Source organism: Somniosus microcephalus, chromosome 1, assembly GCF_052327205.1.
Source record: "Somniosus microcephalus isolate GS21.2 chromosome 1, FLI_Smic_1.0, whole genome shotgun sequence".
Classification (NCBI taxonomy): Eukaryota; Metazoa; Chordata; class Chondrichthyes; order Squaliformes; family Somniosidae; genus Somniosus; species Somniosus microcephalus.
In genome coordinates, this window is record NC_140987.1 from 261,457,113 (window position 1) to 261,479,601 (window position 22,489).

At 43.6% G+C, this 22,489-nt stretch overlaps 1 protein-coding gene across 1 annotated transcript in view; it reads left to right on the forward strand.

Annotated features, from left to right (window-relative positions):
• Positions 1–20,641, forward strand: part of LOC147124778 (protein shortage in chiasmata 1 ortholog-like) — a 47,619-nt gene extending 26,978 nt beyond the window's left edge. Inside the window, exons 7-14 of the mRNA XM_085984480.1 lie at positions 5,365–5,484; positions 5,963–6,139; positions 12,794–12,901; positions 13,768–13,952; positions 17,855–17,927; positions 18,282–18,348; positions 19,597–19,781; positions 20,523–20,641. Of these exons, the coding sequence (XP_085840606.1) occupies positions 5,365–5,484; positions 5,963–6,139; positions 12,794–12,901; positions 13,768–13,952; positions 17,855–17,927; positions 18,282–18,348; positions 19,597–19,781; positions 20,523–20,641 (1,034 nt within the window). The remainder of the gene's footprint in view (positions 1–5,364; positions 5,485–5,962; positions 6,140–12,793; positions 12,902–13,767; positions 13,953–17,854; positions 17,928–18,281; positions 18,349–19,596; positions 19,782–20,522) is intronic.
• The last annotated feature ends 1,848 nt before the right edge of the window (positions 20,642–22,489 follow it).

Here is a 22,489-nt window from a genome sequence, read left to right on the forward strand (position 1 = left end):
ACCATTGTTGGATATGCACTGACTTTGTTGGGACAAGAAGGAGTGGGACCAACCAAGGTTAGTTCCAGAGAGCAAAACCACGAAAGAGGATGATGTGGTCCTTGGTCAAATGTCATGTGAAGATTAAGGAGGATAAAAAGGGTCACACGCCATGGTCCTTTGATGTACTTAAATAGCAAGAGCCATTATTCCATCAACAGGCAAACCCAACCAGAACATACTGCACGTTGCCTGCAGAATATCCATGAGTCTGAGGCATCAAACATTACACAGCTCTTTGAAGGAGAAATAAGGGTGGAGACTGAAATACTCAGTTTATGGCAGCAGTGTGCCAGGTGGGCCATAAAAGTTTGAGCTCAAATTTTCCAAGTAGTAGTCCAATTGACTGGCAGCAACATTTCTAATTAAACTATGTGTTACCTCTTAAATGACAAGATCAGCAGGATATTTTCTTCTGTTTGTTTATTTTAATGGGAAAGTAGATGTAAGCAGGTGAGTGAAACTACTAGAAAAGTGCTGTGATATTTTTGCCTGTTTGTACCACTGCTTGGAATTTTGCTTCAATCCTAAAAAAGAGATAGTGAAAATTAGTGGGAGAAAAAATTCCTTCCTGAGGACTATTAAGACCTTATTAAAGACCATTCAAAAGAAACAAAAACTAAGTTCTGAACTCTAGGTCGAAATGTTGCTGTTCACAAAGGACAAGGTTTTGAGAGATTGCAACAGAAAGAACAGAAATGAATAGTAGAGAGGAGTTTTCAGCCCCCCTGCGCCCCCCCCCGCCCCCCCCACCGTGAGTTCATTGTCAGTTGTTAGCTATCTGTTAGTTCAGGTGGAGCAGGAAGGTTAGGATAAGCTGGGAGCACAGGGGCATGGAGATGCTCAACTCCCAGAGCAAACTATTCCATACAGTCCATCCAACACCTTGGAGTCAGCTGCATCAACATCACAGAGGAGCAGTCATGATGAAGCAGAGAGGCTGTGACTGAGGTGTGCCACCTCCTTCATGAAGACCTGCATTGCTACTCAGCCATCCACACAGCATTACCAGTGGCATATTCGGTCACCACAGCCTCGACTTTTATGCCATGGTACCTATAGGTATCCTACAGAAAACATTACAGGAGTCAGCCTCTTTGCAATCCACTGTTGCATTAAGGAGATAGTTGAAATTGTTTCACCACACACCCAGCAACATACATTTCAGCCCCAACAATAGCAGCAGTGATAACCTATTGATGATTTCCCCATTGTGTAGGGCATCACTGACCATATCCAGGTTACCATTTTGTGCACCAATAATCCTATGATGTACCTAAAATAGCAAGAATTATTATTCCATTAACGTGATCCCTGCCAGAACCTATTGCATGTACCTGAAGAGTATGCATGAATCTGAGGCATCAAACGTCATATAGCTCTTTGAAGGAGAAAGAAGGGTGGACTTCTGTCTTGCTCCTACTCACCCTTCATTAATTGTGCCCTCTGCTAGTTCTGCTACCACTGATCTTCACTGTTTACTTCCTCATTCATATCACTATATATTTGACAGGGGTTTCTGCTTATAAGGTGATCTTCCCACCATTTTGTGCATCACAACCTCACTCAGTCTCCAACTTCAACAATTGCAGACACCAACTCCAAAGCAGTGTTAATACAAATCAATTCTGATCCTTAGCCAGTGGATCTACTGGTATTGATCCAGTGCCACCAATATGCTTCCACAAAAATAAGGCATCAAGCAAGTAGCCTCCATAAGGAGTTTCAGTAAAGGCTCATCAGTTATCAAGAGACTAATCTTATGTTATTTAGATAATTTATACTGCTGCAACTGAAACTAGTTTTGTTTGTGTCACCTCTCCCTCTCTACAACCTCCTCCAGTCCTACCACGCTCCTCCAATTCTGACCTCTTGCACATCCACAATTTTCTTCGCTTCACCATTGCCTAGGCCCTAAGCTCTAGAATTCCCTCCCAAAACCTCTCTACCTCTGCCCCCTCCTTTATAACGCTCCTTTGATCAAGCTTTTGGTCACCTGTCCTAATATCTCCTTAAGTGGCTCGGTGTCAAATTTTGTTTGATAACTCTCCTGTGAAAAGCCTTGGGATGTTTTACTATGTTTAAGGTGCTATATAACTGCAAGTTGTTGCTATTGTGGGATTGTGACTTTGAAAGAGATTGGGGTAGATTCCTCCGCCCCCCCCCCCCCCCCCCCGAGTGTTGTTAAAGTGGCCAGCTGGCACCCAACAGGTGAGATTTGCAAAATTTCTGCATTTCCCCGAAGGCTGTCATTAATAAACGGGACCCTGCGTGGACTTTTTAAATCAAGGAGGGTACCCAAAATGGCGTCCGTGCCTCGTGGCAGAAAGCCTGTGAGATTTTAAAATGGACTCTGCAACGCAGACAGCTTGGAGAAATCAAAACCAAGCTGCAAGCTTCTGTGAAGAGAGACTTTGGCCTAGAAATTGGGTTGGGGCGCCAGAGTGGCGCAAAAGTCGCCTGAGCGCAGGATTTAGCGCAGCGATCGGAGTGATACCGATCGCCAGAAATTCAGTTTCATTGCCACTTAAGGGACACGGGGCGAGGCTCGAGGCGCTCCGTGTCCCTCTTAGGGCGCTGAAACTGATTATCGCAGTGCAACGTGCCACAGCGCCACATGCTGCGGCACGGCACGCTGCGGTACTGCAGACCTTCCTCCCACTGTTAAGGGGGAGGTGCCTGCAACAGCGCGATCCCCACTCGCGAGTGCCGGCAAATGAGCCCGGCACCAAGGAGAAGTGCCGGGCTCTCGGGAAACAGCCGGCAATGCCGCGGGGGGATGGGTTAGGAGGCCGGGGACAGAGGTGCTGGCAGGCGGCCGCCGAAAAAGCGGCCGCCCCGCACCTCCACCTTAACTTGCGCCGCTGCCGGCACAGTAAGGCCCCGTGAACCGGGCGCGGGTAGCGAGCGGCGCAACTGCGGTGTTCACTACCAAATATCGCGAACGGGGCATGAATGGGGCGCTGCGCACACCGATGACGTCATCGGTGGCGGCGCAGCACAAATGCCTAACGCCACCATTAGCGCCCCTACTGAATATCGCCGGAGACGCAGCCAGTGGCGCTACAGCCACTGACTGCCTCTTTAGGCGCTAACAGGTGGCGCTACTCACCCAATTTCTCCCCCTTTGTATTTTGGAACCAGACAGGACTCTGAATTATGCATTAGACCAAATTGGAGGCAAATCTAAATTCAGTTTAGGCCTATAGTTAAGGCCATCAAGCAGTCTACATATATTATCGGAAACCGATTAACAGAGCCATCGAGGCCGGACAGGCCCATCAAGGAACTTTCAGGACAATACAAGCCAATTATCAGGCCGGTAGATGTGATTACCGGCCATCTAAAACCAGTTAGTATGGATTGCTACCATTATTTAAAATAGCCCGCCAAGATTAAAACAAAGAACTAACCTGATTTGGCGCGCAGATAACGGTTTTTGACGAAGGTATAATTGAAGGCCCCCTCAGGTAGCAAGGTGTCTTCTGTGTGTTCGTGTTCGGTGTTCTTGTTGGTTGGTGTGCTGGTGCTGCTCTTCGGCCCCTCGCCCTCGTGGCTCCCGCTCTTTCCCTGTCCCGCGCTTACCCCCTGGCCTTTGCCCGTGCCCTTTTCCCACTCCATCTGGAACTAGCCCCGACACCGGGTCGGGCGGACACGGACAATTCAGGCCAGGCCAGGCGGGACGCGACGAGGGGAGGAGGGAAGACCAGCAGAGGGAAGGCCACCTGAGGAAGACCGGCTGAAGAAGACCAACTGAGGAGACGAACTGAGGGGAGGCTTCGAATTATCGAGCCTTCAGCCTCAGCCGACCTTCGAATAACTGCCCACCAACTCAATCTGGCGGCTGTCGACGAAGAATCATCCCTGCAAGGTAAAGTACCCAAACAGAGACTTTAACTTTGGGGTACTCGAACCTGGACAACGCCCTTGCAGGGCCTGGAGGCCACGTGACGACGGCAGGCTCCAGAGAGCACCAAGAGCGATCCCCGAACCCAACCGCTGTTTTGAGTCTAACAAACCTTTTGATTGGTGAGCATAAAGTTCTGACCCCTCATAGCTTAAACTAGTTAGGTATAGGGGGTGGGATAAGGATAAGGGGATCGTTAAGATAGTTGTTTTCCCTCGATGTGCTGTGTGTTTCCCATTCCCTGCATAAGTATAGTTATTATTATTCTTTTACATTTGTATTTTTGCCTGTAGAAGTGTACGCTAGTAATTTTTCCCATAAGATTGTATCAAGTTTTTCCTCTTCAATAAAATCTTTTTTTTTTTTACATCCAACCACCTGTCTACTCAAGTCTTCTCTGTACCGCCGCCTTGTACCTAAGTCCGGTGTCTAGAACCCAGGGGCGTGGGAGCGATTCAAACCGCTCACAAAACAATCAGAGGCATAACTGACTGGGCGTACGCGCCAAACACCACCACACACCACCCCCTACAAGTTCCCACGGGAGACCCGATCCATTTTGAGTAAAGAGCTGAGGACTGAAAATGTGCAACAATATTGGGCGGCCCGGCCAGCCTCCGAGCCAGACGAAAGTACAGGAAACTTCGCGATATCCGGCACCGACGGGACCGAGCTGCTGCCGATCTATCAAAACTTCCGGATAGACCAGCGCTAATGTTGAAGGATACGGAGGTTTTCATCTCCGTATCTGACAACAAACACTGTTGCTTAGCAACAGCTTGTAAACACTCGGCCCGTACCTTGGAAGCGTCTCTGAAGCTGTTGCTAAGCTACAGAGACGCTTTCCAGAGCCTGACTGTAAAAAAAAAAAAAAAAAAAATGCTAGGAGAAGAAAAAAAAACTAACCAAAACGGCCCTGCTGATTTCTGCTGTTAGATCGAGGTTTCCGGACATACAACCTCCGGATAAACCAAAGTTTGCTGTAGTTTCTAGAGGGGTCCGTTCTCCGGAGTGGTAGGGTCCCGGTGAGGCGTGAGCCCAGGTTGTCGTTTGGAGCCCGGAGGAGCACGCCTGATCCTTCCAGCACCACAAAAAATAATTAAAACTTACCTACTGAGCTCCTCACAATTAATAGGGAGCTACCACTTTGTTTCTGTCGTAGAGGAGGCCTCAAAATCATCCCCATTTTGTTTTTTCTTGGCTGATCTAAAGTATGAGCTGTGTATTTATTCATGGCATTGAAACCTAGACTCTCTTTACATTTAGTTTAAAAGTTGTATATACAGATGTGTGTGGATTTCACCATATGCTTTACTTGTATTTTTTTGCAATTTGTCTTTCCCTTTATTTATTGAAAAGGGCTCTGTGATTAATTTCCTGAATTGTCAGGAGTTAAGTGTCTTGGTTTTCTATTTCAGTTGATGAAAATGTTTACAACATTGCAGTGAGCAGTGAATCAGTGACACCAAAGGTAGCTTCTGTGCAGGAAACTAAGCTGGAAGAGCTAAACATTAATTTGTTAGAAGTTCAAGCATCAGGTATTCAAAATTTCTTTGACATTTTAATGTAGAAATCGTCACCAAGTTAGGAAAAAGTGGGTGCTTCTGCATGCTGTCTCTTAACATTAAAAATAGCTACATGAGTTCTGCACATTTCTTTTTGTGCTGAGCTCTTTTATTACTGAGCTCAGTATGAAGTGCAGTTGGCAGTATAACTTGGGACTGCAGCCTAAATGTAAGGTTTTGCTGGCAATGTGACAAAACGTATAGTCAGAAGCTGCTTGCCAAGAAACCTGGATGCATCAGTGTGCTCCTTTTCGCAAGCACCGTGCAATTAAAATGTACAATGGCTTCATAAAACATGTACTTGAATGTAAAGAATTCAATTAAAAAAAAGAACATGGCAAGAACAAACAATAAAAAAAAGTTTTCGAACTGATGAATTCAATAAAACTGCATTAATCAATGTGATTTTAGAATTTTGTAGACTAGAAATACCTTTCTTTTCTGCTTGTAGACAGCCAGTGTCAAGCATACTATCTTTTGGAGGCCACAGCAACCCCTGTGCTCCAGCACTTGAAGGGCTGTGCTGTTCATAAGGCTGCAACAGGGAAGTTTACCACACTTGCTTTTGACCACACTAGGTTTTTCCTAAAGCATCAGGAGAAGGTAGTGAGTGATGGTGTTAAACAAGGTTAGTCTTAAACTTTTTCCCCACATAAGAAAAATTTACTAGGAGACACCAACTAAGATTTATCGAAGACAAAAAATGCAACAAATGTAGAAAATTAATAACTAAGAAAAATGCATTGCATATTCCAATTGTTTATCTATATATATAAATCGGTACTTCTGTCATTCTGTCTTTCTATCTGTCTATCTGTCTATCTGTCTGTCATCGCGTGTGCGTTGCGGGTATGCACTCGAAAGTTACAGGGCGTACCTATACGCGCGTTACCTCCAAAGAAAGCTTACACTTCCGAGACGGTTTTAAGCGTATTTACGTTTCGGCCGGGCTAAAATTGCGCCCGCGGTATCCCAAAAACCTTCAACATTCCGCTCATTAGCATCTCATTATCCGCTCATTAGCGACAGAGTGACCTCGAGCTCGACCAATCGTACGCCGGGTTGCTGGCGTGTGCCGCCGGGCCAATCGGTGCGCGTGTGGCCGGGCTTTATCGTTCTGAACCGAGGTGAGTCGCCGCCATCTTGATTCCAAACTTTTCCTTTCTTTTTCCCGCTTTCTGCGTCTTAAAAAAAAACGTTGCTTTTAAAACACATATTGTTTTTTAAAAAAATGATTTAGAAAGTAATTAACTTATCTAATCTCATTAATTTTCCTACCTTTCCCCGTTTTTCCAGGTAGGCCTAGAAGCCTCGGCGTCTCCTCCGCACCCACGCCCGAGCTAGGCACCTCCCGGCCCCACTCGAAGGCTGGAGGGCCGAGCCTCAGCCCAGCGCCGCTAGGGTGCGCGCGCAGCAGGAGCTGAGACGTCTCTCTCTGCCGGGGTTTGCTGAGCGTCCAGCGTTACCCTGGCAACGGGCGCAATCGGCGGTCTTCACCTCGGGGGGAGGGGGGGCGGCCGCGACCCTCGGGGGGGCCGCGACCCTCGGGGGGGGGGGTCGCGTGCGCAGCAGGAGCAGCTGAGACGCGGCGTCTCTCTCTCTGGCTTGGTCAGCGTCACGGTTGCCCTGGCAACCGGGCCCGCCGGCCGAGAGAGACGCCGCGTCTCAGCTCCTGCTGCGCGCGCAATCGGCGGTCTTCACCTCCGGGGGGGGGGGGCGCGACCCTCGGGGGGGTCGCGACCCTCGGGGGCCGCGACCCTCGGGGAGGGGGGGTGCCTGCCGCCCTCCCTCCCCTCCGCCCTCCATCCCCCCCTCCCCTCCCCCTCCCTCCCTCCCGCCCTCCCTTCCCCTCCCCCGCCCTCCCTTGCCCTCCCTTCCCCCCCTCCCTCCCTTCCCCTCCCCTGCCCTCCCTTCCCCCCTCCCTCCCTTCCTTCCCCCCTCCCCTCCCTTCCCCTCCCCCTCCCCCCTCCCCCGCCCTCCCTTCCCCTCCCCCTCCCCTCCCTCCCCCCTCCCCTCCCTCCCCTCCCCTCCCTCTCTTCCCCCCAGTCGCACTCTCTCTCTTCCCCCCAGTCGCTCTCTCTCTTCCCCCCCAGTCACTCTCTCTCTCTCTTCCAACAACAACATGCCCTCGAAAAAGCCTCGGCACCGCCGGGCACTTCAGCTAGTTCTTCATAAACCATTGCTCTCAGTTATGCATCCTGAATGATGTAGCATGTCGTCTAGTTTGAAATAAATACAGGCCTTCTATTTGGATTCAACAAAAAATGCACTTTTCTTATAAACAGCACTAACTTATTACCAAGAAGAAATAAGTAATCTCGGTTGAAAGTATGTAACCTTCCCATTTTAGTAAGTGCAAATGAGTTTAGTTTCAATTGAAGTGGCAAGATGTTGAGCATGGGCTTCAAAATCTTGTTAAATCATAAAAAGGAACGTATACAATGTTGTTTGTCAACCATAATGGAAGTAATGGTCTTGAAATGCCTTGTTTTCAAATACTTATAAAACAAGTAGCATCTAAAAGAAAATTAAGAGGTCATAAAGATTCCTACTTCAGGATGAAAACCTCCAATGGACATACGAAAACATCGGACAGGAAAAGACCAGCTGATCCATCTAAGAAGAAAAAGAAAAACTTGCATTTACACAATGCTTTTCACGACCTCAGGAGATCCCAAAGCGCTTTACAGTCAATGAAGTACTTTTGAAGTGTAGTCGCTGTTGTAATGTAGGACTCCAGCCTCTCCCATACAATTGTGATGCCTTATGCATCACGTCAAGTGACTCCTTACCCTCTAGGTGCCATGTAGTCTCATGGGAGAGGCACAAAAAAAGGATCAAAAACCCAATGCCAATTAGGGGAAAACATCTGGAAAATGTATTTCCGATCCCTCTAAGCGATCAAAAGTAGTCCAGGAGACCACATTGACTTTAACTTATTATTTGGTACCTACCTCTTGTATAATGTGATCTACACCCCAGCCTGGAATCAATCTAGCTCCCTCTAACTGTGTGGCAAGGTTAGAAGTGGTCCACACCAAAACAAATTGTCACCAAGGTGAAGGGTATCAATAAAACAGGAAAAAAATAACTTAGCTGGGCAGAAAATAATGGTGTAAATGTTCCACCTATTGGGCATGGGACACAATCTTCAGATTCTTGTAAGTCATTTCTTTTTAATATTTAATGTTTTTTGCCAGTAGTAAGAAATTAAAAAACACATTAATGTATGCTACTTTGATGATGTGTGGTGTCTAACAACTTAGACATAATGGCCCGGATTTTGCGGTTGTAATAACGGCGAAACTGTCAGCGTTCGCCATCATTACTCTGTGAAACTGACAGCAACTTCTGCCGTCCGCACATGCACATTTAAATGTGGAAATCCAGAAGTTGCTGTCAGTGATTCCCCACTCCTCCACAGAGTGCGCTGTTGCAATCCTCGCAGATGGAAATCACTTGAATTGACGTGAACTTCCACTTTTTCCGCACTATTCTTGCTGTTAAAACCCCCCAAAAAGTTAAGTCTTGTTGAATGAAGTGTAACTGGATTTTTAACAATGCACTAACTCATAATTACTGCTGAACAACCTCTCTGGCCCTGAAAAGCTAACTTTTTATATTTGTGGAATGTCAAATTTCTCCATTATGATAAAAATTCCATAGATTTTTTTAAATGTTTTTAAAAAGTTACGGTTTGTTTGATGTTTTAGCATCTACCTTAATCACAATTGTATGTCCCAATCTTTATTTCGCTCTCTGTAAAATGATTAAAAAGCGAAGGATAATCAGTGATTTTTATTTCTTGGTTTGCTGTCTGTGAGAATTCTTCAATGTGATTGGCTGTTTAGCCTGCTTGACGACATCACTGTTGCTGGATGCTAGAGATCCCCATAGATGGCACCAGAATGAAATTAACGTCGGTAAAGGTGAAATCCACGCCACAGAGATCGCTAGATCTTTGTGGCAGCTTTCTTCGAGGTTAGCAGCAAGAGCTGTAACTTCACCACTGACCGCAAAATCTGAGCCAATGTTTAGTATCCAGTTTCATCAGCATCACAGACGTTATTTCTAAAGACTAATTAGCTCAATGAGTTATGTTGCCGTCTTCCTACAAATTATTTCCTCAATAAATTCCTATTCTAAAAACACATTCGTAAAGAAGTGTCCTATATCTTCATGGACAGTTGCTCCATATTCAGTTCATTAGCATAAAACAGCACTGTATTGCTAGAAGAGGATGATGTTGATAAAGAGGATTAGGATGGGATTGATGGCCGTAGCCCTTATAGCCCCTATCCCAGCCAGAACACTTGAGTGGCCAAAGGATATTACACCACTTGTATTCTTGTAGACCACCCTGGAAAGGATTGATAAGTCTGGAACCCATGAAGAGATATATCAGCTAAGGAGTGGGCCACACAAGTTGTTACCTCAGCACTTTGAGCTAACATCTGGAGCTTACAGGAGGCATGGTTTGCCCTGAGACCTCAGGGCATTGATCATTTCTTGAAGCTTTGCAGTTTGGTTTCCACAAGATGAACAACTGCACCACTGCTTTGCATCATATGTTGCTTGTACGTTGGGCGCTATCGGATAAGCAAGTTGCCTTTCTGGTCAGTTTGCTCACTACACTACGAGATCTCTGTACTCCTCCAATTCTGGCCTCATGCGCATCCCGGGTTTTAATCAATCCACCATTGGTGGCCATGCTTTCAGCTACCTTGGCCCTAGCTCTGGAATTCCCTTCCTAAACCTGTCCGCCTCTCTACCTCTCCTCCTTTTAAGATGTCCCTTTAAAACCTACCTCTTTGACCAAGCTTTTGGTCATCTGCCCTGATAGCATCTTCTGTAGCTCGGTGTCAAAAATGTTTTTATCGCTCTTGTCAAGCGCCTTGGAATGTTTTGCTATGTTAAATGCGCTCTATAAATGTAAGTTGCTGTTGTTGTACACTGGTGTGCAGTCAGCAGCCCTATACCACACAGCTCAGTGAAATCTCCACTCAGTAATCTACCAAAACATCTGAACACCAGCCAGGTAGGATTGTTTGGACATTCCTGAGTACCACAGTAGCCAGTTCAGAGGATGATCTTGTGAAAGAGCCTACCAATGAATCATCCTTCCCAAGTTTTCAGACAGTTCATTTTAATTTATTTTTGTAAATATATTTTAAGTAGTAATAGTAGCTGCATATTTATTTTACTTGAAAAAGATGGTCATTTACCCTTTAACTTTCAACAATTTATTTTATAAAAAATGACCATCTCTTCTCGGTCAGTGACTTTTTTTCCTTGATGAATTTTAAGTAGTAATTTTGATCTCTCAAAATGAATATGGTGAGAGTAGGTTAACCGATCAATAACAGTTACATTTAATAAATATGTAAGTGGTGAAAGAGTAAAATTAAGATTATAGAACATCCCTTTAGTAGAGCTGTGATTGAACTTAAAATAAGATACACATTTGGTGAAGCAACTACACAGGGTTAACGAAATCTGGCCAATTAACACCATATCGGCCTCCTCCGTAAAGTGATGGAAAGAGTCAACAATAGTGCTATCAAGCAACACATATTCACCAATAACCTGCTCGTTGATGCTCAGTTCTGATTCTGCCAGAGCAAGTCAGCTCCAAACCTCATCACGGCCTTGATCCTGATGTGGATACAGGAACTGATGGCCAGTGGAGAGGTGAGAGTGGCTGCCATCGACATCAAGGTCATGTTCGACCAAGTGTGTCATCAAGGCGCCCTAGCATAACTGAAGTCAATGGAGGTCAAAGGGCATTCCCTTCAGTGGCTGTGGTCTCATCTTACCCAAAGGAAGATGGGTGTAGTTGTTGGAGGCCAGTTGCTGAAGCCCCAGGACATCACTGTAAAAGTTCCTCAAGGAAGTGTCTTCAGACTAACCATCTTTAACTGTGTCATCACTGACCTTCCCTCCATTATAAAGTCAGGAGTGGGGCTGTTCGCTGATTCTACAGAGTTCAACTCCATTCACAACTTCTGTATTTGGACTGACAAGTAACAGATAACATTTGTGTCATATAAGTGTCAGGTAATGACCATCGCAAACAAGAGAAAACCCAGCCGTCTCCCTTTGACCTTTCATGGCACGACCATCACCGATTTCCCCCACCATTGATGAGAAGCTAAACTGGACAAGCCAACATCAACACCGTAGCTACAAGAGCAGTACAGAGACTGGGTAGCCTAGTGGCTCAACGCCGTACCCCTCAAAGGCTCACCACCATCTACAAGGCTCAAGTCAGGAGGATGTAGCTGCAGCAGCACTGAAGAAGCTCCAGAACTGAGCAGTTCACTTGACCAGCACACTGTGGTTGCAGTACATACGATCTACAGGATGTGGCAACACACCAAGCTTGCTCCCACATCACCTCCCACCTCTGTGGCCGCTATTACGGAGAAGGACGAATAGCAGTGTCATGGGAACACTATTACTTCCAAGTTCTGCCCCAAGTCACACACCATCATGACTTAGACATATATCACTGTTTCTTTTTACTGGGTCAATATCCTGAAGTTCTCTAAATGACTTAATTGTGGGAGCACTACACCAGAGGGACTGCACCGGTTCAAGGAGATAGCCTACTAGGAGTAACTAGGGGTGGGCAATAAATGGGGTTTCACAAGCATCGCCCATAGCCAGAGAACAACATTTTCTAAAAAGCTGAAATTCAAAATTTATAAAGAGTGATCTGTGAACCTGAAATTGTAACCAATTCAATTTATTTTTGTAATTTTAGATGTTATTGGCTATGTGTATAATTCTTAAAATAATTCTCTGATTTCAGTTGGACTACAATTTATAACATCACACATTTTTATATTATGTGCTTTTTATAGAAATAAAATATGGCACACCAAACAGGCCCAATATGATTGTCACATCAGCTTTGTTAACATGAATTTTTAACCACCATTAGATGCTGGGGAGTTGAGCTCTGTGCACCTGTTTAGAGAGCTCTGATTTCCTTAGGGCCAGCTCAAACATCATTCTAGCACTCGAGTTTGCTAGCTCTGCAGGTACTAGTCTCAAACCAGCACCAGTAGCACAATGACACTCTAAGACAATACAAAGAGTTTTGAAGTTGGACCACTCAACCTCAGTCAAACCATATCACAGCAGGATACATGGGACTCGGTAACACATTTAGTTGGAAACATCTAAAATATAAAGAATGGCACTGGTGTCCTGTTTACACCAAAATCACAGTACTAGATATTCTAATGCATAAAATTGTCTCTTGTTTCTGTTCTAGATAAGCATGATGAAAATGAAGTTCACTTGTACAAGCATGCAGCACTTCTTCATCTATTGGTGACCGTTCGTGATCTTCTGTTGATGTGTGACCTGGACACTGCTATAGGTATGAGGTACAGTTGCAAATGGGTTTCTGTAACTAAGTCAAGATCAAAATTAAGACAAGACCAAATAATTAAATTCTGCAAAATAATTTTTCTGAAGGAGACAAGCACACTTGTGTATAAATATTTTTTTCTGGATGAGTTTTTATTTTGGTTTTATCATTATCAAACTAGATTCATACCTGATTAAGTTGTAAATAAGTAATATATTTAAATTAATAAAACAGTATAAAGCACTGGCTGTTGTTTTAAAAGATGGCAGCTGCTAAGCCTTTCACCAGCATCTGGCATAATGTGAAATGGTACAATAAGTACACTTGAAGAGGGGGAGGATGGTTTCAAAATGTTCCGAGTAGCCATCCAGTCAACAACTGGCAAAACACATTGCAAATAGAGTTTTCCTAAATGCTTAATATTCCTTGCAGATTTTAAAATTTTCATGTTTTCTATCAGAATGTTTTGATCCTGTGTATTAAGAAATAGAATCTAAACAAAGTAGGCATCCGCAAATTCAGTGTATACAAAACTTGCATCGAATGATAAATTTGGAATTTTGTCATATAAATGACACTAATTTTCAATGGCTTTATAATTATCATTTGTGTTCTACTTGAAAATCTCCCATCAAAATGCATTATTATTCATGTTATTACTGTGCAAACTGACTTGCATAACAGAAGACATAAAATATTAATATTATTTCCTAAACCTCAGTACAACCATTAATATTTTAAACAAAAGTGGGAGAGACATGTTTTTTGTTGCTGTCTTACTTGCCTTTGAAACTTGGATGCAATATAAAAGACTAGTGCTGTCCATTTTATAGGGTCTTCTTTCTAATCACTTTTATTTAATTTTTCACTTTCAGGGTATTTGTTCAGAGCCAAAGAAATGTATATGAGCACTTTGGGTTCATGTTTAGATGATATTTGGAAGAAACTCAGAATTGTTCAGTATGTCAGTCAGAGTAAGCAAGAAAGCAACCCCAAAGTAGCTGAACTTCAGAATCAGATTTTAAGGTGGATACAAACCACTCACACAAAAGAACACAAGGTATGAACCATTTTAGAGGCTGTCCTTTATTTTAAAATATGGGGACTCAGAAGAGCTCTGCAGTACTTTTTGTCATTCATGTCACATTCTGAATATAAGTAATGCAATGATGGCTTTCAATGTAATGAGTAGTGGGTCATTTTTTTACATAAACATGGCTCAAATATTAAATTAGAATGTAAGAAGCATATCAGACGTCACTCAGTTGTGTCACAGGCATTTTCATTTCCATCCGTGTATACTCTAATCTTTATATAATTTGCACTACACGGAAACACCAACATCAGAAATCAGAATGTTTTGAGCTGGAGAGCCATCTGCTTTTAGATGAAATGTAAAACTGAGGTCCATTCATGTGGTGTATTTGGATTTTCAGAAGGCCTTTGATAAAGTCCCATATAAGAGGTTAGTGTGCAAAATTAAAGTACATGGGATTGGGGGTAATATACTGGCATGGGTTGAAAATTGGTTAACAGACAGGAAACAAAGAGTAGGAATAAATGGGTCTTTTTCAGGGTGGCAGGCGGTGACTAGTGGGGTACCGCAGGGATCAGTGCTTGGGCCCCCAGCTATTCACAATATAAATCAATGATTTGGATGAGGTAACCAAATGTAATATTTCCAAGTTTGCTGACGACACAAAACTAGGTGGGATTGTGAGTTGTGAGGAGGATGCAAAGAGGCTTCAAGGCGACTTAGACAAGTTGAGTGAGTGGGCAAATACATGGCAGATGCAGTATAACGTGGATAAATGTGAAGTTATCTACTTCGGTAGGAAAAACAGAAAGGCAGAGTATTATTTAAATGGTGATAGATTGGGAAATGTTGATGTACAAAGGGACCTGGGTGTCCTTGTACACCAGTCACTGAAAGCAAACATGCAGGTGCAGCAAGCAGTTAGGAAGGCAAATGGTATGTTGGCATTCATTGCAAGAGGATTTGAGTACAGGAGCAAGGATGCCTTACTACAGTTATACAGGGCTTTGGTGAGACCACACCTGGAGTAGTGTGTGCAATTTTGGTCTCCTTACCTAAGAAAGGATATACTTGCCATAGAGGGAGTGCAACGAAGATTCACCAGACTGATTCCTGGGATGGCAGGACTGTCATATGAGGAGAGATTGGGTCGACTAGGCCTGTATTCACTAGAGTTTAGAAGAATGAGAGGGGATCTCATTGAAACGTATAAAATTCTGACAGGGCTAGACAGACTGGATGCAGGAAGGATGTTTCCCCTGGCTGGGGGGGTCTAGAACGAGGGGTCACAGTCTCAGGATACAGGGTGGGACATTTAGGACTGAGATGAGGAGAAATTTCTTCAGAGGGTGGCGAACCTGTGGAATTCTCTACCACAGAAGGCTGTGGAGGCCAAGTCACTGAATATATTTAAGAAGGAGATAGATAGATTTCTAGACACAAAAGGCATCAAGGTGTATGGGGAGAGAGCAGGAATATGGTATTGAGATAGAGGATCAGCCATGATCATATTGAATGGCGGAGCAGGCTCGAAGGGCCAAATGGCCTACTCCTGCTCCTATGTTTCGATGTTTCAGTCTTTGTGGTTGATAAAGATTGTGGAGTTTTGATTTTAATGATAACTTTCTGTTGAGAATGTTGACAAGATGAAGATCGCATGGATGAACTACAGAATTTGTTTATCCCTGTTTGGCATAAAAATAAAACAAAAAAGGTGACTCAACCGTGGCTAACAAGGGAAATTAGGGATAGCATAAGATCCAAGGAGAGGACATATAAATTGGCCAGAAAAAGCAGTAAACCTGAGGATTGGGAGCAGTTTAGGATTCAGCATAGGAGGACAAAGGGATTAATTAAGAGGGGGAAAATAGAGTATGCGATTAAGCTTGCAGGGAACATAAAAACTGACTGTAAAATCTTTTATAGATATGTGAAGAGAAAAAGATTGGTGAAGTCAAGCGTAGGTCCCTTGCAGTCTGAATCAGGGGAATTTATAATGGGGAACAAAGAAATGGCAGACCAATTAAATACATACTTTGGTTCTGTCTTCACAAAGGAGGACACAAATAACCTGCCTGAGATGTCGGTGAAAATCGGGTCTAATGAGAGGGAGGAACTGAATGAAATCAGTATTTGTAGGGAAATGGTGTTAGGGAAATTGACGGGATTGAAGGCCGATAAATCCCCAGGGCCTGATAATCTACATCCTAGGGTACTTAAGGAAGTGGCCCTAGAAATAGTAGATGCATTGCTGGTCATCTTCCAAAATTTGATAGACTCTGGAACAGTTCCCATGGATTGGAAGGTAGCTAATGTTACCCCACTATTCAAAAAAGGTGGTAGAGAGAAAACGGGGAATTACAGACCGGTAAGCCTGACATCGGTAGTGGGGAAAATGCTAGGGTCCATTATAAAAGATGTAATAGCAGAGCACTTGGAAAACAGTGACAGGATCGGACAAAGTCAACATGGATTCAAGAAAGCTAAATCGTGCTTGACTAATCTACTGGAATTTTTTGAGGATGTAACTGGTAGAATAGATAAGGGAGAACCAGTGGATGTGGTGTATTTGGACTTTCAGAAGGCTTTCGATAAGGTCCCGCATAAAAGATTCGCATGTAAAGTTAAGGCACATGGGATTGGGGGCAAGGTACTGACTTGGATAGAGAACTGATTGGCAGACAGGAAGCAAAGAGTTGGAATAAACTGGTCTTTTTCCGAGTGGCAGGCAGTGACTAGTTGGGTACCGCAGGGATCGGTCCTTGCACCCCAACTATTCACAATATATATTAATGAGCTAGACGAGGGAACTAGGTGTAATATCTCCAAGTTTGCAGACGATACAATGCTGGGTGGGCGTGTGTGTTGTGAGGAGGATGCCGAGAAACTCCAGTATGATTTGGACAGGTTGGGTGATTGGGCAGATGCATGGCAGATGCAGTATAATGTGGATAAATGTGAGGTTATCCACTTTGGTGGCAAAAACAGGAAGGCAGATTATTATCTGAACAGCAATAGATTGGGAGAAGGGGAAGTTAAACGAGACCTGGGTGTCCTTGTGCACCAATCGCTGAAGGTAAGCATGCAGGTGCAGCAGGCGGTTAAGAAGGCAAATGGCATGTTGGCCTTCGTAGCGAGAGGGTTTGAGTACAGGAACAAGGATGTCTTGCTGCAGTTGTACAGGGCCTTGGTGAGACCACATCTTGAGTATTGTGTGCAGTTTTGGTCGCCTTATCTGAGGAAGGATGTTCTTGCCATGGAGGGAGTGCAGCGAAGATTCACCAGACTGATACCTGGGATGGCAGGAATGACGTATGAGGAGAGATTGGGTCGATTGGGCTTATACTCGCTGGAGAGGGGTTCTCATTGAAACTTATAAAATTTTAGCAGGACTAGACAGACTAGATGCAGGAAGGATGTTCCCGATGGCGGGGGAGTCCAGAACCAGGGGTCACAGTCTAAAGATAAGGGGTAAGCCATTTAGGACAGAGATGAGTAGGAATTTCTTCACCCAGAGAGTGATGAACCTGTGGAATTCTCTACCACAGAAGGCAGTTGAGGCCAATTCATTAAATATATTCAAGAAGGAGTTAGATATATTTCTTAAGGCTAAAAGGATCAAGGGATATGGGGAGAAGGCAGGGATAGGGTACTGAGTTTGGATGATCAGCCATGATCTCATTGAATGGCGGAGCAGGCTCGAGGGGCCGAATGGCCTACTCCTGCTCCTATCTTCGATGTTAAATGGAGGTGTTCAACCACATTTCCATCTGTTGCATGAAATACAAAAGCATTTGCTGGCCCTGCTTTCAGATTAGTAAGAGTTTTCATTCATGGCAACAATTAGTGCACTTTATTTACTAGAAATATTTCTGTGAATTTATTTGAAGTGCAGAACCATTTTAAATGTAATTTTTCTTGAACAGGTATTGATCATCATCAGGATGGATTCAGACTGTGTCAGAGCGACACTTACGAACAGCCTCACCAAAGTAAAAGGTGAGACATAAGGTTTGGTTTGTCAGATTATTTCTTAATTCTCGTTCATATACTAGTTGGTTTCGTCCTGTTGCACTGTAATACATGCATAGCTCGCACAAAATACACTTTTGTTCACCAAAACTTAGTCTCCTGTTCATGTGTACAGGTACAATCTGAGCAGTGATTGCTGCAAAAAATAACAGTATGTTAATGGGGCTTTCCTGTTCCATTCAGTTATGTGCATCTTATAATTTTTGTGATCGGTGACAGTCAATATGGTGCATTGAATTAGTCATTATCTTCAGAAAAGTATAATATCTCAATGCTTCTACGCTTGCTCATCTCTAAATGTGTCACACTTACATTTTGTAGACTTAAAACCAGCTGCAGTTTTTCCTGAAGAAAATGCCACTTTGAGTCGCCAGAAAGTTTTAAGCTGGTTGGTAAAATTGTACTTTGAATTGTTGTTTCTCAAATTATGCAGGGGTCCTTCAGAAAACAGGCAGAGATTGTTGTAGGTAATATGTAGTCACTTGATTGCTTAGATCATGACTTACATATTTTAAAGAATATAAGGTGTTTAATTTCTGTTGTTAGCATACTGTTTAATGTGTTTATGTAAAAATCCTTTGTGTCTCTCAAGTGACAGAGGTCAGACCGGCCACTGATTCTTTTTAACATGTGTAATAGCTAGTGGCACTTCGTAATTTAATTTTTTACTTTTGTTTTTATTCATGTACGAAAGCAACATAAAATCAGGAGAGGAATAAAAATAAGGGTGATGGAAGCAAGAGACACACTAATTGACGAGCTTACCTAGTTCATTATTTACACATTCCTCACTCACAGGCTGCTCTTTTTCCATCATTCTACTAGAAGAGCAGGGAGTGTCAGACTTCTCCAGGACTCTGATGCCAAATCTGTCCTGTGCTCCGCTGGCAGGAGGCATTTTGTGTTGTTGGATGAAATGATTTATGTAAATTTTTCCTGTCCCCAAGGGGAGGTGTCATGTGGGGATCTGGCCGACAACTAATCAAAATTCATTGGCTAATGGGTTACAACATCATCAACTTGCACTTGTATAGCACCTTTAACATTGTAAAACGTCCCAAGGTGCTTCGCAGGAGCATTATCAGACCAAATTTGACACCAAGCCACATGAGGAGATATTAGGGCAGATGACCAAAAGCTTGGTCAAAGAGGTTGGTTTTTTTAAGGAGCATCTTATAGGAAGAGAGAGAGGTAGAGAGTTGGCGAGGTTTAGGGAGGGAATTCAAGAGCTTAGGGCCTAGGCAGCTGAAGGCACGGCTGCCAATGGAGGGGCGATGAAAATTGGGGAACGCAAGAGGCCAGAATTGGAGGAACGTAGAGATAGCGCAGGGTTGCAGGGCTGGAGGAGGTTACAGAGATAGGGAATGTGTTCTGGATCCTGTGGAATGCAAGCCCACAATAACAAGATTGTGAAATGAACTTCTTAATCTGCTGCACAATTAGCAGAAATTATTGCTTATGATACTAAGTAGGTTATAGCTATTAGTAGCTCATATTAGTGTGAATAGCCGTAACACAGTCTCCAATCCAATTCCGTTATTAGGTGTTCTGTGATAATGGTAATTAATTTGTAACACTATACTCCTCATTCGTTCTTTTTTGTCATGCCGTGATTACCTGCATCGTCCATTTCCAGCCTGGAAAGACATTCCTGTTTGGTAGCATACAGTCATCACATCGGAGCAGATTTTCCTTGGGTTCAGTTCTCTTTGGTGGTAGAATACGATCACATGGAGAATTCGTGCTGGGCTGAGCTCTGCAAGCAGCAGAATATAAATCATATGATCTTTAAAACCATACTTCCTAAAGGTCCAGAAGCAGGTAACAATATCTGAAAAGAAAGTCTATTACAATTCCACATGTAAAACTGAATCAATTTATACATTTACATGAGCTCTTCATTTATTAAATCAATATTGAATTGATTTGAACTGTTTTAAAGTCGACCCCATTTCTATCATAAATTTTTATGCAGCATGTACATATTTTTATAATTGAAGAAAACTTAATGATATGAGTGGTAATAGGATTTTCACTCTTACTGCTGGGAGTAAACAGACTACTGCTCCCCTGGGGGAAATCATGCTATTGGGTTTTCAGTTCAGTGACCTAAATCCTGCCCAGAGAGATGCTGCTAAGTTGAATCTGAGGGAAAGAATACAACTTAAAAAAAGATTAAATCAGGCAGATCACTTGGCAATAGTTCACTGTCCCTCCCACTGCCAAGGCAGAGAAAGTGGTGTAAAGCTGTGATAACCACATAGATAATTTACATGCACCTTCTGCACTGATACAAGAACAATAACTATAGAAGGGTCTGTACAGTTCTTTGTCCTATTGCCCCAAACATGGGCCTCAATCCAGCCTCTGAAGAGCACCCCTTAGTACATTTCAGATCAACAATCTTCGACTTCTCTGACTGAGACTATAGTTTAGTGCCAATTTTTGCCAAGTTCAGTATAAAAATACATTGGCTGCACAGTGTTTGCATGTATAAAAGATCCTCATTTAGAAAAAAAATGTTACTACAATGAGTAACAGTTCCTTTTTGTTCTTTCGGAGATATGTTAACCATTAAGTCTGAGTTCCTGTTGATGGAGCTGCAGATTCCGTACATGTTCCTGATGTCTGAAGGCTTGTTGAACACTCCAACCATGCTCCAAATTCTAGAATCAAGGTAGCTTTTACAATTGTTTTGACTAGCTATTGATTTATAAAATGCTTAGATGGGAACAATAAAATAGTTTTAATAAATTCAGTTATTTTCTCCCTCTTGTGCATTGTAACATAGAAACATAGAAGATAGGAGCAGGAGTAGGCCATTCGGCCCCTCGAGCCTGCTCCGCCATTCAATTCGATCATGGCTGATCATCCAAATTCAGTACCCGGTCCCTGCTTTCTCCCCATACCCCTTGATCCCTCTAGCCTTAAGAAATATATCCAACTCCTTCTTGAATATATTTAATGAACTGGCCTCCACCGCCTTCTGTGGTAGAGAGTTCCACAGGTTCACCACTCTCTGGGTAAAGAAATTCCTCCTCATTTCTGTCCTAAATGGCCTACCCTTTATCCTTAGACTGTGTCCCCTGGTTCTGGACTCCCCGACCATCGGGAACATCCTTCCTGCATCTAGTCTGTCCAGTCCTGTCAGAATTTTATAAGTTTCAATGAGATCACCTCTCATTCTTCTAAACTCCAGCGAATACAAGCCCAATCGACCCAATCTCTCCTCATACGTCATTCCTGCCATCGCAGGTATCAGCCTGGTGAATCTTCGCTGAACTCCCTCCATGGCAAGAACATCCTTCCTCAGATAAGGCGACCAAAACTGCACACAATACTCAAGATGTGGTCTCACCAAGGCCCTGTACAACTGCAGCAAGACATCCTTGTTCCTGTACTCAAACCCTCTCGCTACGAAGGCCAACATACCATTTGCCTTCTTAACCGCCTGCTGCACCTGCATGCTTACCTTCAGCGACTGGTGCACAAGGACACCCAGGTCTCGTTGCACTTCCCCTTCTCACAATCTATTGCCATTTAGATAATAATCTGCCTTCCTGTTTTTGCCACCAAAGTGGACAACCTCACATTTATCCACGTTATATTGCATCTGCCATGTTTCTGCCCAATCACCCAACCTGTCCAAATCATCCTGGAGTTTCTCGACATCCTCCTCACAGCACACACGCCCACCCAGCTTTGTGTCATCTGCAAATTTGGAGATATTACATCTAGTTCCCTTGTCTAGATCACTAATATATATTGTGAATAGCTGGGGTCCAAGGACCGATCCCTGCGGTACCCCACTAGTCACTGCCTGCCACTCGGAAAAAGACCCGTTTATTCCAACTCTTTGCTTTCTGTCTGCCAACCAGTTCTCTATCCAAGTCAATACCTTGCCCCCAATCCCATGTGCCTTAACTTTACACGCTAATCTCTTATGTGGGACCTTATCGAAGGCCTTCTGAAAGTCCAGATAAACCACATCCACTGGTTCTCCCTTATCTATTTTACCAGTTACATCCTCAAAAAATTCCAGTAGATTAGTCGAGCACGATTTAGCTTTTGTGAATCCAGTTGACTTTGTCCGATCCTGTCACTGTTTTCCAAGTGCTCTGCTATTACATCTTTTATAATGGACTCTAGCATTTTCCCCACTACCGATGTCAGGCTTACCGTTTTCTCTCTACCACCTTTTTTGAATAATGGGGTAACATTAGTTACCTTCCAATCCATGGGAACTGTTCCAGATTCCATCGAATGTTGGAAGATGACCAGCAATGCATCTACTATTTCTAGGGCCACTTCCTTAAGTACCCTAGGATGTAGATTATCAGGCCCTGGGGATTTATCGGCCTTCAATCCCATCAATTTCCCTAACACCATTTCCCTACAAATACTGATTTCTTTCAGTTCCTCCTTTTCATCAGACCCTATGTTCCCCCACATCTCTGGGAGGTTATTTGTGTCCTCTTTTGTGAAGACAGAACCAAAATATGTATTTAGTTGGTCTGCCATTTCTTTAT